Here is a 14077-nt window from a genome sequence, read left to right on the forward strand (position 1 = left end):
ATGGGTGTGGGCACCACTCAGCGCTAAAGGCTACAACTCTGGGCGCGGGAGGGGAGGTTGGGTAACACCAAAGCAAGGATTTCTGGGCCTGTGTGTTTGTATCTGCATCATGGTGTGTGAGTGTGAATGGAACAGGAGTGTGAGAAAACTTGAGTGGATATGGAAATATCTGATGGGTCATCATGTGTTTGTGAAAGTCTGAGTGAATATATGTACTTGTATAAAAATGTGTGTGAGCCTGCGAATTAGAAATGTCTGAGTATCTGTGCAAGTATGTATGCCAGTGTGTATACTTGGAAGAAAATGTGTGTGGATGTGCATGGAACAGACGTGGGTTTGTGTGACAATGGGTGTATCTGTATGTCTGATTGCATGTCAGTGAGAGCTAGGAAATGTGCAAGGTGCCTAAAAGCACAGACTCAGAAGCTAGACTGCCTGGGTTTGAATCCTGGCTCCATTATTTACCAAATAACAACTTCTGTGCCTCACTTTCGTCACCTATAAAAAGGGGCTAATAATAGTATCAACTCGGGGTTGTTGTGAGGATTAAATGAAATAAGATGTGTAAAGTACTTGGCCTGTCATTCAGTAAGTGCCAAGTAAGCATCAGCTATTACTATATAATAAGGTGTGTGTGTGCTTGTACAGATGTGTGTACACAAGGCTTTGTCCAGGTCTCCAGGACATGGTGCTTACTGGCCAGCCCTGCTGTCCTGTGTCTCGCTCTGATGCCTTCTCCCCTGCAGGCCCAGGTGGGTGGCAGAGCAAAGGAGGAATGGACTGTGGGCCACCTCCCGCCCTCCAGTCCCATCTGGCTGGGCCACCTGGCACTGCCCACCGCCCAGTAGCTGTGTGCCAGCAGGAGAGTCTGTCCTTTGCGGAGTTGCCCACCCTGCAGCCCCCGAGCCCTGTGTGTCTGGATCTCTTCCCCGTCGCTCCAGAGGAGCTGCAGGCACCTGGCAGCCGCTGGTCTCTGGGGACCCCTGCTCCTCTCCAAGGGCTGCTATGGCCACCATCCCCAGGAGGCCCAGACACCGAGATCTCTACCGGTGGGGGAATGCGGCCCAGCAGGGCTGGCAGCTGGCCACACTGTCCTAGTGCCCAGTCCCCAGCACTGGAGGGACCCTGGAGTTCCCAGCACCTACAGCCACAGCGCCGGGCCAGCCACGGCTCGGAGAAGAAGTCAGCCTGTGAGTCACTCAGGGTGGGGGGGTGGTGGCCTGGTGGGGAGGACGAGGAAGAGGTTGGGTGGCTCTTTTAGGACCCGTAAGCCCCCAAATTCCCCAAATAGGTGGGACAAGTGATAGATTTTAGTGATAAGGGAACTGGGGCTCAGGGGAGGCAAGTGACTTGTCCGAGGTTACACAGTGAGTGGCTGGCCTGGCCTCCCTGGTCCTTTGCCCACCCGTTGCCGACTGCAGTCAGGCACTTTGCTTCCTCTCTGCCCCTCTTGTTGATCCCATTACTCTGGGGAAAGTACCCGGCAAAAACATTGGCCTTTCTCATAGGCACATCCCGCTGATGCTCAGGGCCACAGAGCGGTGGCAGGGAGGAGAGGAGAGACCCCAGTGGGTGCCAGCCTATTCTCTCTCACCCCACCTCCCCCTGCAGGGCGCAAGATGCGGGTGTACCAGCAAGAAGAGGCCCTTGGCAGCCCTGAGGCCCATGCTGTCTTCCTAGAGCCAAGCCAGGCGACAGAACAGGCCCTGAGCACAGCAGAGCCTAGGCCGCTGGAGCTGCCTGGGCCCACCCGAGTGGGCCTCGAGGGGCCTGAGCGGAGGCGCTTCTCAGCCTCTGAGCTGATGACCCGGTTGCACTCTTCCCTGCGCCTGGGACGGAATTCGGCAGCCAGGGCACTGACCCCAGGGTCAGGCCCTGGAGCTGCTGCCCGGGAAGGTACAGCCTCCTCCCCTGGGCCCTAAGAACAGCCCAAGAGCCAGACGCGGGGTGGGGCACAGCTCATGCTCACTGGATACCTGAGACTGGAGTGTGGTGGTGCCCCGGTGCCCAGCGCCACTCTTGGGGCCACCCTCCCTCAGCTCTTGCCCCCTCCAGGGAAAGCGTCTGGAAGAGAGTCGCGCAGTGTAGAGATGCGGGTGGACGCTATGGCGATGCCGGCTCTTGTTGACCTGAGCGGGGGCCACGGCAGCTGGCCCGAGCCCAGGTACCACCTCCCACTGCGGCCTTGGGTCCGAGGCGGGGTACAGGTGAAGAAGGGCCCTGACACTCCCTTTCTTAGGCTAGATGCGCAGGAAGAGCCGGCTCCGGGTTCCAGAAGCGCCAGCGAGCGGCGCCAGTCACGGTTCCTCCTTAACTGTACGTGGGAGGGGGTCACCGAGGAAGGGTCTGGGGGCTTTGGTGTACTGGGAAACTGGGGTTTGGAGAGTTGAGAGGTAGGGCTCTTGTGAGAGGGAGAGAATTGAACTCTCAGTATCCAGCACAGGGGCTAGCACGCAATTGGTGCTCAAGTAGTGTTCGTGGAATGAGTGAGTGAATTAATGAATTCACTGAGTCCCGCTATCCGAACCATCGGAAAGGCTGGTTAAGCGAGGCGGGCCCTCGGGGGAGCCTGGGAAGAGCCGGGCAGGTCTGGCGGGCGCCCCACGGCCCTCCCCCGCCCCTCTCCCCGCCCAGCGGTCCTCTACCAGGAATATAGCGACGTGGCCAGCGCCCGCGAACTGCGGCGGCAGCAGCGCGAGGAGGAGGGTCCGGGGGACGAGGCCGAGGGCGCGGAGGAGGGGCCCGGGCCGCCGCGCGCCAACCTCTCCCCGAGCAGCTCCTTCCGGGCGCAGCGCTCGGCGCGAGGCTCCACCTTCTCGCTGTGGCAAGACATCCCCGACGTGCGCGGCAGCGGCGTCCTGGCTACGCTGAGCCTGCGCGACTGTAAACTGCAGGAGGTGGGCGCCGGGACCCGGCGGGCGGGGCCGGCGGGACTGCCAGCCGTGGGAGGCGGTCCTGGGGCCCAAAGAGGCCGGGGCAACATAAGGGGCGGGGTCAGGAGTAGGTGGTCCGCGGAGTAGGTGGTCCGCGGACTCTAAGGCGACGCGGGCAGCAGGGGTACCCGGCCAGCGGGACTACAAACTGCAGTAGGTGGGCATGGGATCCAGCGGGGAAAGAGGGGCCACAAAAGAGGGGCTGTCAATGGGGAAGATGGGTCTAGAACACGACAAGGTGAGGCTGGATGCAAGCGAGGACGCAGGAGCCCTGGAGTCAAAGGCGAGTGGGGAAGCTCGATGGAGGGGCGGTGTCAACGGGGCAAGGCCTAGGATAGGGCAGGGCCAGAGGAAGGGCGGAATCTGGCTGGGCCTTATGACAGAGAACACTGAAAGCGGGGACTGGGATGAGGGAACCATGCAGAGCGCAAAACGCAAGGTGCGCGCAGGACCTAGCGAGAAGAGCAGGGGCGGGGTCGGAGGGAGGGCGGGGCTAATGGGAGGGCGCACCAGGGAGGGGCAGGGCCATCAGAAGACTAGGGCCCGGCTGGATGGGCGGAGCTAGGGGCGCAAACCAGGGCTGCAGTAGGGTTTGGACAATCGCAAGAAGCAGGAGGCGTGTCTCCGAACCCCATCTGGCGCCAGATCCTGGGTGAGGCTAGAGAAGGGGAGGCGACACGGGAGTGCAGCTACGTCTACGGAGGTGGTGTCCAGGGCTTGGGGTGTGCGTGGTGGGCGAAGCGGTCGCATTCAGCGTGGGCTGGTTCCGCCTTTTCAATCCTGCGTCCGCCCTCACTCAGGCCAAATTTGAGCTGATTACGTCCGAGGCCTCATACATCCACAGCCTGTCGGTGGCCGTGGGCCACTTCTTAGGCTCGGCCGAGCTGAGTGAGTGTCTGGGAGTGCAGGACAAGCAGTGGCTGTTCTCCAAACTGCCCGAGGTCAAGAGCACCAGCGAGAGGTGAGGGAGTGGTCTGGCCTCGCCGGGAGTCAGGGACCGAGCCTGGGCTCCCATATCTGGGGTCTCATCCTGGTGCCGGCCCTGACCCCTCTCTGACCTTTCAGGTTCCTACAGGACCTGGAGCAGCGGTTGGAGGCCGATGTCCTGCGCTTCAGCGTGTGCGATATTGTGTTGCACCACTGTCCGGCCTTCCGCCGCGTCTACCTGCCCTATGTCACCAACCAGGCCTATCAGGAGCGCACCTACCAGCGGCTGCTGTAGGGCTGGGGCCTCTGAAAGGGGAGGTGGGGGAGGATAGGGGAGTCTCAGGCAGCAGTAGGCGCAGAGGACTGGGTGAGGAAGGGTGACCTGGGAGGGGAAGGGTACCTGAGAAGGGCTCTCTCCTGAGAACGCACCTCAAGGACAAAGGGGGTGGCTGGAGTCGTGGATCCAGAAGTTCAGGGTCACCTGTGATCGCAGACCCTCCCCTCTCCCCATTTTCCAGCCTGGAGAACCCCAAGTTCCCCAGCATCCTGGGTCGCCTGGAGGAGTCTCCCGTGTGCCAGCGTCTGCCCCTCACCTCCTTCCTCATCCTGCCGTTTCAGAGGATCACCCGCCTCAAGATGCTGGTGGAGGTACCTAGAGGGCACCAGGCTGTGGGGAGGGCTGGGTGGGGGAGATGCTGCTGTGCCCTCCGCAGCCCCTTCCGGGCACCCACAGCTGGGCAGGGTCACTAGGAGAGGTCACAGCCTGCCTCACTGTGCTGACCCCACCCTCCAGAACATCCTGAAACGGACAGCACAGGGTTCAGAAGACGAAGACATGGCCACCAAGGCCTTCAATGCACTCAAGGAGGTGAGCTCGGCAGGGCGGGGGATGTCTGGCTTCCAAGGGCCTCCCCGGAATCCCTGTGTGCCTCTAAAGGAGCCCCAGCCTTCAGAGTCTCTGGTCCCCAGGTGGGAGCCTGAGGCTGGGCTGTGGGAGCCGGGGTAGGGGGCGCTGCAGGTGACCCACCTCTGGTCTCCCCAGCTGGTGCAAGAGTGCAATGCCAGTGTGCAGTCCATGAAGAGGACGGAGGAGCTCATCCACCTGAGCAAGAAGATCCACTTTGAGGGCAAGGTGCGTGACCTCAGCCGATAGGATGGGGCACGCGAAGGGGCAGCCCTGTCTCCTCCTTCCCTGGGGGCTGCAAGCCAGTTCATCACTGTCCAACCCTCCCATCCCCTGCCCTGTGCTCTCTGCCCCGCTGCCCCTGGCCTGACCTGGGCTCCCGCTTGCCTCCTCTATCCTCCCAGATCTTCCCGCTGATCTCGCAGGCCCGCTGGCTGGTTCGGCACGGGGAGCTGGTGGAGCTGGCCCCGCTGCCCGCGGCACCCCCTTCCAAGCTGAAGCTATCCAGCAAGGCGGTCTACCTGCACCTCTTCAACGACTGCCTGCTGCTCTCCCGGAGGAAGGAGTGAGTCGGGGCGGGGGTGGGTGTAGATGAGAGTGGAGCTCTCTTCTTCCCTGCCAACGGGCTCACAATCAGTCCATCTGACAGGCTGTGCTCCCAGGGCTCCCTGAGCCTTGGAGGTTCCCCTAGGAAAGGCAGAGCCAGGGCAAGTCCATCTTCTGGACCTGAGAATCAAGGGCTGAACTGTGTGCCAAGAACTTTGAAGCTGCTCTGAGCTTAAGCTAATTGGAGCAGAGATTAAAAGCACAACCCTAGAGTCCCAGTCTCCCCTGAGTCATAATGATACTGATCAACATTTACTGAGTGTGTATTCTGTTCCAGGCATGCGGTGTGGATTGTTCCCTTTAATCCTCTAATCATCTTCCTGAGAAGTAGTCTCCCTTGTTTTTCTCAAGATCATGGAGCTAGTAAGTGCAGGAGCCAGGAGGAGGCCAGGTCTGTCTGATGCCAGATCGCAGGCTCTTAACTATTGTACTATCCTGTCTTCCATATGTAAAAGAGAAGGGAGATTCAATGTGATAATATGTGAAGAGTTTAGCAGAGTGCCTGGTACATAATGAACATTCACTCAGTATTAGCCTTGATTATTATAAGTTTGGGATGAGGGAGAGACTTCTGGAATGATGTAAGCCTTAAGGCTGGATGGGACGTCTTATGCCATGAAAAGGATGGACATCCTATGCCGTGAAAAGAGTTCATTGCTGATTTACTCATTCATTCAATGACGCATCACTGAATCCCTATTCTATACTGGGCCCTCCAAAGTGTGTAGGAGCTCTCAGACCAGTGAAAATACATCCTGATAACCACCTGTTCAGGGTTTTGATGGAAGGGGGTAGTATACTGTAGTATCCCCTGGTGTGGGATGCGAATCAGTAAAGTTTCACAGAGGAAGGAACATCTGAGTTGGGTTTTGAAGGATAAGTAGGAGTTTTTCAGGTAGAGGAATTTGGGGGGATATAGCCAAGTCACAGAAGGGTACAAGAGCAGAGTATGTTTGGGAGACGATGAAGCCTAGTATGGCTGGATTTATAGAGGGGAAGGGCAGGAGAAGGAAGTTGGGATGTTGAAAGTCATGGCAGGGAGGCTAGACTTTCTGAAGGCAGTAGGGAACATGGGGAGTTAAGCAGAGGCGTGATATTTACTCCAGGCCAATTTGGAGAATGGGCTGGAAGGGCAGGGACCAGAAGCTCTTGTAACTGCCCAAATGAGAGTAGATGCTCCAGAAGTGGTAATGGGCTTGGGGATAACTGGATTCTGGGGACAATAAGGAGATAGACAGATAGGACACAGCTACTGGTTGGGTGTCGGGGGAGCGGGAGGAAAGAGGTGAGAATGAGGACTGAGTCTCCTTTTGGGCAACTTGGTGGCGTCTTTCACTGGAATGGGGAACAGTGAAGGGACCTGGTTTAGGGTAGGAGATACTGGTTTTGTTTAGATGGGTTGAGATGAAGGAATTTATGGAACATCCTTGACCCACCCACCCACGCATCCTTCCCACAAGGGTTTATCAGACCCAAACAGTGGGCCTGGCAGTGTTGGGCTCTGGGATACAGCGGCAAACGAGACAGAGTTCAGCTTCTCTACCAGTTAGAGAGTCAGACACGAAACAGTCCATAGATCTCATCATGGGAGCTGCCCAGTTGGTTCTTCGGAGCAGAGCCTCCAGGAAGAGGTTCAGAGAGAAGTGGAGAGTGTGCCTGGGGACCAGGGACTTGTCTCCATCACCTTCCACCTCTGTCAGTGAGCCGGCACGAATGCAGCCCCCGTTCCTTTTAGGGACTTTGCTGGCTGCCAGGGAAGCGGTATCCTGTGCAGCCAGGTTTCTTTGAGGAGGGTCCTAGAGGGACAGGTGACCCCTTCTCCTCTCTTGCAATCAGAACTCACCTCGTCCTGAGGGTGGGGGCCAGGCTGACCTCGCCTCCTCTGGTCCTGCAGGCTGGGGAAATTCGCCGTCTTTGTCCACGCCAGGATGGCTGAGCTGCAGGTGAAGGACCTGAGCCTGAAGCTTCAGGGCATCCCTGGCCACGTGTTCCTCCTTCAGCTCCTCCATGGGCAGCACACGAAGCACCAGTTCCTGCTGAGGGCCCGGACAGAGTGAGTGGGCTTGGGTGTGGGGAGAGGACCCCCCGGCAGGCACAAGGCCTTTATCTCTGGCTTCAGGATGGTGGCATAAGGCTGGACATGGGCAGAGCTGGCATCCAGGGTGTCCTGCACCTGTTCTGTTCTTATGCTCAGAGCTGGGTGGGCACCGGCTTGGGAACAGGGCCGTGGGTGGGCCCTGGGGTAGAGAAGACCTGATTCTGGGTCCCAGGTCTGGACATCGTATCCAGTTCTTCCAGCTCCGGTTTCACCACCCTGGCCTTGGGAGACTGCACTTTGCATGTTGTGACAACTCAGACCCCCTTTCCCTAGGAGTGAGAAGCAGCGATGGATCTCAGCCATGTGCCCCTCTACCCCCCAGGAGGACAGGGAGGTCATCATCGAGGGGGAAGGTAACAGCCTGCCCCCTACCCCCACTGGAGCCACATTCCCTGGGCTGGGTACCTCATTGCTCTCCCCTTTCCTCCAGCCCCGGGTGTCCTGTTGCCAGCGGGGCTAGTGCGAAGAGAGATCAACTGGCCTGGGGCAGGCAGGGGCAGCTCTGTGAAAGCTTGAAGGATGGGTAGGCTTGACATAGGACAGACCAACCTCCACGAGCACAGGTAGCACCCTGGAGATGACATAGCCTTTTACATCCTCCCATTTCGTCCCCATTTTACAAGTTAGAAAACAGATTCAGAAAGGTAAAGTGACTTGTCCAAGTTCAGCTAGTAAGTGGCAGAGCTGGGACTGGAACCCAGGTCTGCCTCTAGCGTTGCATCAGTTGCAAAGAGGACGGAAACCAGAGTGGCTGGGGCATGGGGGTGGGGGTGGTAGGATGAGGGATCTGCTCTGTTGAGCCAGAGGCTTCTCTGGGTATGAAATGAGGCTGGTAAGCTAGGGTGCAGCCCAATCAGAGAGCATCTTGGTGTAGTGGGTACCAGGTAGCTTTGGAAGGTTTCTGAGAGAGGATGTTAAGGCTAAGCTAATGAAGGGGAAGGTAGGGAACTCATTTCCACCCAGTACCTTCCATGTGCCAGGGTGCTAGGGGCTTTGTATATGCCTTTATTTTATTTAATCCTCATGACGATCCTATTAGTCATTAGTCAAAAATCCTATTCATTTTTCCTATCTGAGAAAACTGAGGCCCAGGAATGTTAGGTAACCTGCAAGGTCATACAGCCAATAAGCTGGTCTAGCCCCAAGGCCTGTGGTTTTCCCGATACTCCCAGCCCACCTAGTGTGGTAGACGCAGCTGAGGGCCTGGACTGGAGCTGATTCTCTGACTTGAGCTAGAGGTCCTGTTTGGGTTGGAGGGTAAACTTCCCACTCCAAAGAGGTGGTCAGGGAAGGCCCCTGAGGGATGGGGAGGGGCAGCCATGAAAAGATCTGGGGAAAATCATTCCTGGAAGGTGGAACAGCCAGTGCAAAGGCCCTGAAGGAGGAGGGAGCCTAGAGTGTTTGAGGGACAGCAGGGTGACAAGTGTGACTGAGCTTCATGAGCGAAGGAGAGAGGGGAAGATAAGGGAGGTGAGGAGGTTAGCACGGGGGGCCACACCAGACTGTGTAGGGCTTTGTAGGCTGTGGGGAGGACTTTGGATTTTATTCTAAGAGAAGCGGGAAGCCCTGGAGGATTATAAATGGGGGAGTGATGTGGCTTGAATCTCAGCTGAGAAGGAGGGACTGGAGGGAACACCAGAGTAGCATGAGGGGACATACAAAGGGACCATTACTGTTTTGTGGGGGCTTTCTGGGGGCAGTTAGCCCAGGAAGTCAGGAACAAAGTATTGAATTGAGCTGGGAAGATGAGAGCCCAGGCACAGAAGCAGTATTGAAGCCGGGAGAGACTGGATTCACCTAGAACTTGTGTTTAGGGTCAGAGAAAAGAGTGGCCAGGGTGGACAGAGGAAAAGCAGCAGCAGAGACTACCCTCCCAGCCCTTATATTCTCCTGCTGCCTCTCCCTGCCTCCCCCTGCCCCATCCGACACTGGGGACTCCCTCACTCTCCCTTGGGCTCTCAGACCGCCCCCAGGTTCAGTGTGTCAGGACATACAAGGCACTGCAGCCAGACGAGCTGACCTTGGAGAAGACTGACATCCTGGCAGTGAGGACCCGGACCAGTGATGGTGAGAGGGGCCTCCTGGGAAGGCCGCCCTGATGGGGCCTCGGTGGCAGGAAGTAGCTAGGTAGCTAAGACTGCACAGGAAAAAGGTTATGCAAGTGTTGGTCAACCACAGCATTCAAGAATCAAGTTAAAAAAAATAAATAAATAAAATAAATTTAAAAAAAAGAATCAAGTTAGACAAGAGGAGGAACTTCCGGCTTGCAAAGATTAGGATTGAGAGTAACTGATGAGGGAGAGTGGGAAATCCCTTCTCAGAGGATGTCGGGAAAAACAGGTCAGAAGCTCATCTACAAGTCTGCTAGAGGCACGCTCCTTCCTGGGTCTGGGGGATGCTGAGATGATGTCACCTCGGCCCCAGGGCTGCAGACGAGGCTTGTATCAGGGCCTAGGTGTTTCCTCGCAGACCTAGCCCAGGTGTTCCTTTGATGCCACTGATGCAACTCCTGGCCTATGTGCCCTTAGGCTGGCTGGAGGGGGTCCGCCTGGCAGATGGTGAGAAAGGGTGGGTGCCCCAGGCCTACGTGGAAGAGATCAGCAGCCTCAGTGCCCGCCTCCGAAACCTCCGGGAAAATAAGCGGATCACAACTGCCGCCAGCAAACTGGGGGAGCCTGTGTGATGGGCAGCCATGGCCTGGGACACCTGCTCCACACCCGGCTCCTGGACAGGCCTGGAGGGGGCCTGCAGTGTCTCCATGCCCCAAGATGCTGGCACTGGGACTTCTGTTCCGAGACCTGGCATTGAGAGTACAGGCTGGACACAGGAGGGGCTCTCCCCTGTCATACTACTCAGTGTCCACAATTCAGGGACGAGGGTAGTTTCTTCCTCTGGCTTGGGGGCTACAACTTGTGACCTCTGATATCTGGCAAGGGCTGGGGCCCTCTCCCTTTCCTGCCCTCGACACTGCCTGACTCTTGGTCCCTCTGGCAGGGACCTGGCTGGCAATGGCTGTGGTGCTGCTGGGTGCTGGGACCTGTACATGTATATATATCTGGAGTCTTCTGGCCTGAGCCTGTGTGGGCCCTGGTTGCTGTGACCTGTCTGTAAATAAAGTCCCATAATGCCTTTGCTTGGAGTCTGTGAGCCTTTTGGTGCTGCCTCCACCCCAGCCCTATTTCCCCAGCTAAAGATCAGGAGGGTCTCTGGCTGCCTCCCACTGGGCATTGGCCCTTCTGTAGAGTTTACCTCTTAACCAGAGGAGGGTGAGAGAGGGGCTCTATATCAGTTAGGCTGCTTCGGGCTGCAATTAACAAAATATCAGATTCAAACAGTCTTAAATATTAAAGAGAATATATTAGTTCTTGGATTTTTTTCTTACAGCTTCTTTAACAAATTATCACAAACTAGATGACTTAAAACAACAGAAATTTATTCCATCGCAATTCTGACCAGAAGTCTGAAATCAGTATCATTGAGCCAAAACCCAGGTGTCGGCCGGGCTGTTCTCTGTCTTGTAGAGGAGATGTGCTCTAGGGGAGAATTGTTCCTGGCCTCTTCCAGCTTCTGGTGGCTGCCAGCATTCTATGGCTTGTGGCCGCATCACTCTACTCTCTGCCTCCGCGGTCACATTGCCTTCTTTGTGTGTCTGTCTAATCTCCCTCTGCCTCCCTCCTATAAGAATACATATGGTTGGGGCATCCCTGGTGGCGCAGTGGTTAAGAATCCGCCTGCCAATGCAGGGGACATGGCTTCGAGCCCTGGTCCGGGAAGATCCCACGTGCAGCTAAGCCCGTGCGCCACAACTACTGAGCCTGCACTCTAGAGCCTGCGAGCCACAACTACTGAAGCCCATGAGCCTAGAGCCCATGCTTGGCAACAAGAGAAGCCACTGCCATGAGAAGCCTGGTCACCGCAACAAAGAGTAGCCCCTGTTCGCCACAACTGGAGAAAACCCGTGCGCAGCGGCAAAGACCCAACGCAGCCAAAAATAAAATAAATAAATTAAAAAAAAAAATAAAAGAATACATGTGGTTGCATTTGGGGCACACCCAGATAATCTCCCCATCCTATAATCCTTAATTTAAATCCCATCTGCAAAGAACCCCCCTCCCCTGCCTTTGTCCTATAAGATAACATTCACAGGTTCCAGGGATTAGAATGTGGATATCTTTTTGGGGGGGAGCATTTCTCAGCCAACTGAGAAGTGTAGTGGCGGGATGGGCTTCAGGCAAGGCTTGATCCAGTGGCTCATTGATGTCACTGACAACCCAGCTTTTTCCATTTCTCTACACTGTTGTCCCTATAATTGGCTTCATCCTAAGGCTTCCAGGGGCTTCTTCATTTACATCCAAAATGGAGGAAGAGAATTGTCTTTGTCCTAGCATTCCCTGTCAAAGTCCTGGGATGTTTTAGACCTGCTTGGGTCACATTGCTACCTCTGGGCTGATCACGGTGGCCAAGGAATGGTGTGTGCTAATAGACCTAGCCTAAGTCATGTGCTTTATCTCTGGAACCAGGTTATATTCTCTGGAACCCCAATGGATCCCCAAGTGGAATCTGATGGCTGCTGCAAAGGAGGAGTAGGTGCTAGGGAGGCCAATGTTCACTGAAACCCAAGTCACCCAAGAGAGTGGAAGGACCTGGGAATAATGAGCTTGGAGATGTGTACGCACCTGAGGGGATAGGAGCATCCTTCATCTCTCAAGAGGAGGTCATGGGGCAAAGGAAACAAATGAGTTAGGGTGGTCCGAGAGGGCAAACATGGGCAGATGGGAAGAAGCTCAGACCCATGAAGAAGGCTTTGGGAATGACTTTCTAACATGAGATGGTGCAGGGAAGGTGGAATGTATGGGCTAAGGGGACAGACATATTTGAATTTGAATGCTGGTTCATACATTTATATCCTGTATGATTTTTTTATTTTTTGGGCCACATTGGGAGTGCAGAGTCTTAACCACTGGACTGCCAGGGAAGTCCCCGTATGACTTTTTTTTTATTAATTAATTTATTTATTTTTGGCTGCATTGGGTCTTCGTTGCTGCGCGTGGGCTTTCTCTAGTTGCAGTGAGCAGGGGCAACTCTTTGTTGCGGTGCGCGGGCTTCTCATTGCGGCGACTTCTCTTGTTGCAGACCACGGGCTCTAGGCACACGGGCTTCAGTAGTTGTGGCACGTGGGCTCAGTAGTTGAGGCTCGCAGGCTCTAGAGCGCAGGCTCAGTAGCTGCGGCGCACGGACTTAGTTGCTCTGCGGCATGTGGGATCTTCCTGGACCAGGGCTTGAACCCGTGTCCCCTGCCTTGGCAGGCGGAATCTTAACCACTGCGCCACCAGGGAAGCCCCCCGTATGAGTTTTTAAAATATAGCTTTTACTTTGGAATAATTTTAGGTTTACAGAAACGTTGCAGGATTATACAGAGAGTTCTGTATACCCCTTATGCAGTTTCCCCTAATGGTAACATCTTACATGACCATGGAACAGTTGTCAAAATTAAGAAACCAACGCTGGTACATGACTATTAACTGAACTCTAGATTTTCTTCCGATTTCACCAGTTTTTCCACTAATGTCCTTTTTTTTTGTTCCACGAGCCAGTCCATGTTCCCACATTGCATGCAGTTGTCACGTCTCCTTAGACACCTCTAGTCTGTGACCGTTTCTTAGTCTTTCCTTGTTTGTCATGACCTTGACAATTTTGAGGAGTTCTGGTCAGTATCTTGTTAGACTGTCCCTCTGGGTTTGTGTGATGCTCGTGACTGGGCAGGAGCTGTGGATTTGGGGAAAGAAGACCACAAAGGTGAAGTGCCCTTCTTGTCACATCATCCCAGGAGGCACGTCATGTCCCCATGACTTATTACTGGTTGTGTTAACCTTGATTACATGGTTGAGTTTGGTGTCTGCCAGCCTTTTCCACTGTGAAGTAACTATTTTCTCCTTTTCACAGTCTGTTATTTGAAGCAAGTGGAGCCCACACTCAAGTTGGGGGGAAGCCATACTCCACCTCCTGGAAGCTATATCTACATATATTATTTTGAATTCTTCTGTTAGGAAGATTTTTCCTCCTCCCACCTCCCCCTCCCCCCATTTATTTCTATCAGCGTGGACCCATGCCTTTATCTATTTTATTCTTTGGGTTATAATTCAATACTAAGTTATTTATTTTATTGTTCAGATTGTTCCAGCTTTGGCCATTGGGAACTCTGTCAGATTAGCTCCTGTGTCTGTGATATCCCCCATCCTTTTTTTTTCTTTTTGAGCATTTCCTTACTTTCTGGCACACGATGCTCCAGGTTCATGTTGTATTTTCCCTTTCTCAGCACCAGAATCAGCCATTTCTCTAAGGAGCATGGTTCCTTTTACTGAAGGGTGGTGTTTAGAAACTAAGATCTGGGCACTGGATGTGCTCATTGCTATTGAGGTGTCACTGTTTCTAGGCCCTTTCATCAGACAGAGGTAGGAAAAAAAAAAAAAAAAAATATATATATACACACACACACACAAAATGTGATTTTAGGCAAGATGCATAATGGCTCTAAACCTCAGTTTCCACCTCTGCAAAATGGGGATGGTGATAATAGTACCTACTTCACGGAGCCACTGTGAGATAAAG

The 14077-nt window shown here is 54.8% G+C and overlaps 1 protein-coding gene across 20 annotated transcripts in view; it reads left to right on the top strand.

The window, feature by feature from the left end:
* ARHGEF19 (Rho guanine nucleotide exchange factor 19) overlaps nt 1–11751 on the top strand; it is a 29771-nt gene extending 18020 nt beyond the window's left edge. For 15 of the 20 annotated variants that reach the window (XM_070045909.1, XM_070045905.1, XM_060310635.2 and 12 more), the window contains 14 exons: nt 747–1190; nt 1612–1896; nt 2056–2316; nt 2635–2897; nt 3734–3894; nt 3999–4151; nt 4379–4508; nt 4654–4728; nt 4903–4992; nt 5169–5329; nt 7265–7423; nt 7742–7821; nt 9431–9535; nt 9997–10600. In XM_070045909.1, the coding sequence (XP_069902010.1) occupies nt 776–1190; nt 1612–1896; nt 2056–2316; nt 2635–2897; nt 3734–3894; nt 3999–4151; nt 4379–4508; nt 4654–4728; nt 4903–4992; nt 5169–5329; nt 7265–7423; nt 7742–7821; nt 9431–9535; nt 9997–10151 (2493 nt within the window). In that variant the 5' untranslated portion in view covers nt 747–775 and the 3' untranslated portion in view covers nt 10152–10600. The other 5 variants (XM_030877228.3, XM_060310685.2, XM_060310677.2 and 2 more) reach the window with 5 other exon arrangements.
* Nucleotides 11752–14077: the final 2326 nt, after the last annotated feature.

The sequence above is a fragment of the Globicephala melas genome, chromosome 1 (genome assembly GCF_963455315.2).
Source record: "Globicephala melas chromosome 1, mGloMel1.2, whole genome shotgun sequence".
NCBI classification, from domain to species: Eukaryota; Metazoa; Chordata; class Mammalia; order Artiodactyla; family Delphinidae; genus Globicephala; species Globicephala melas.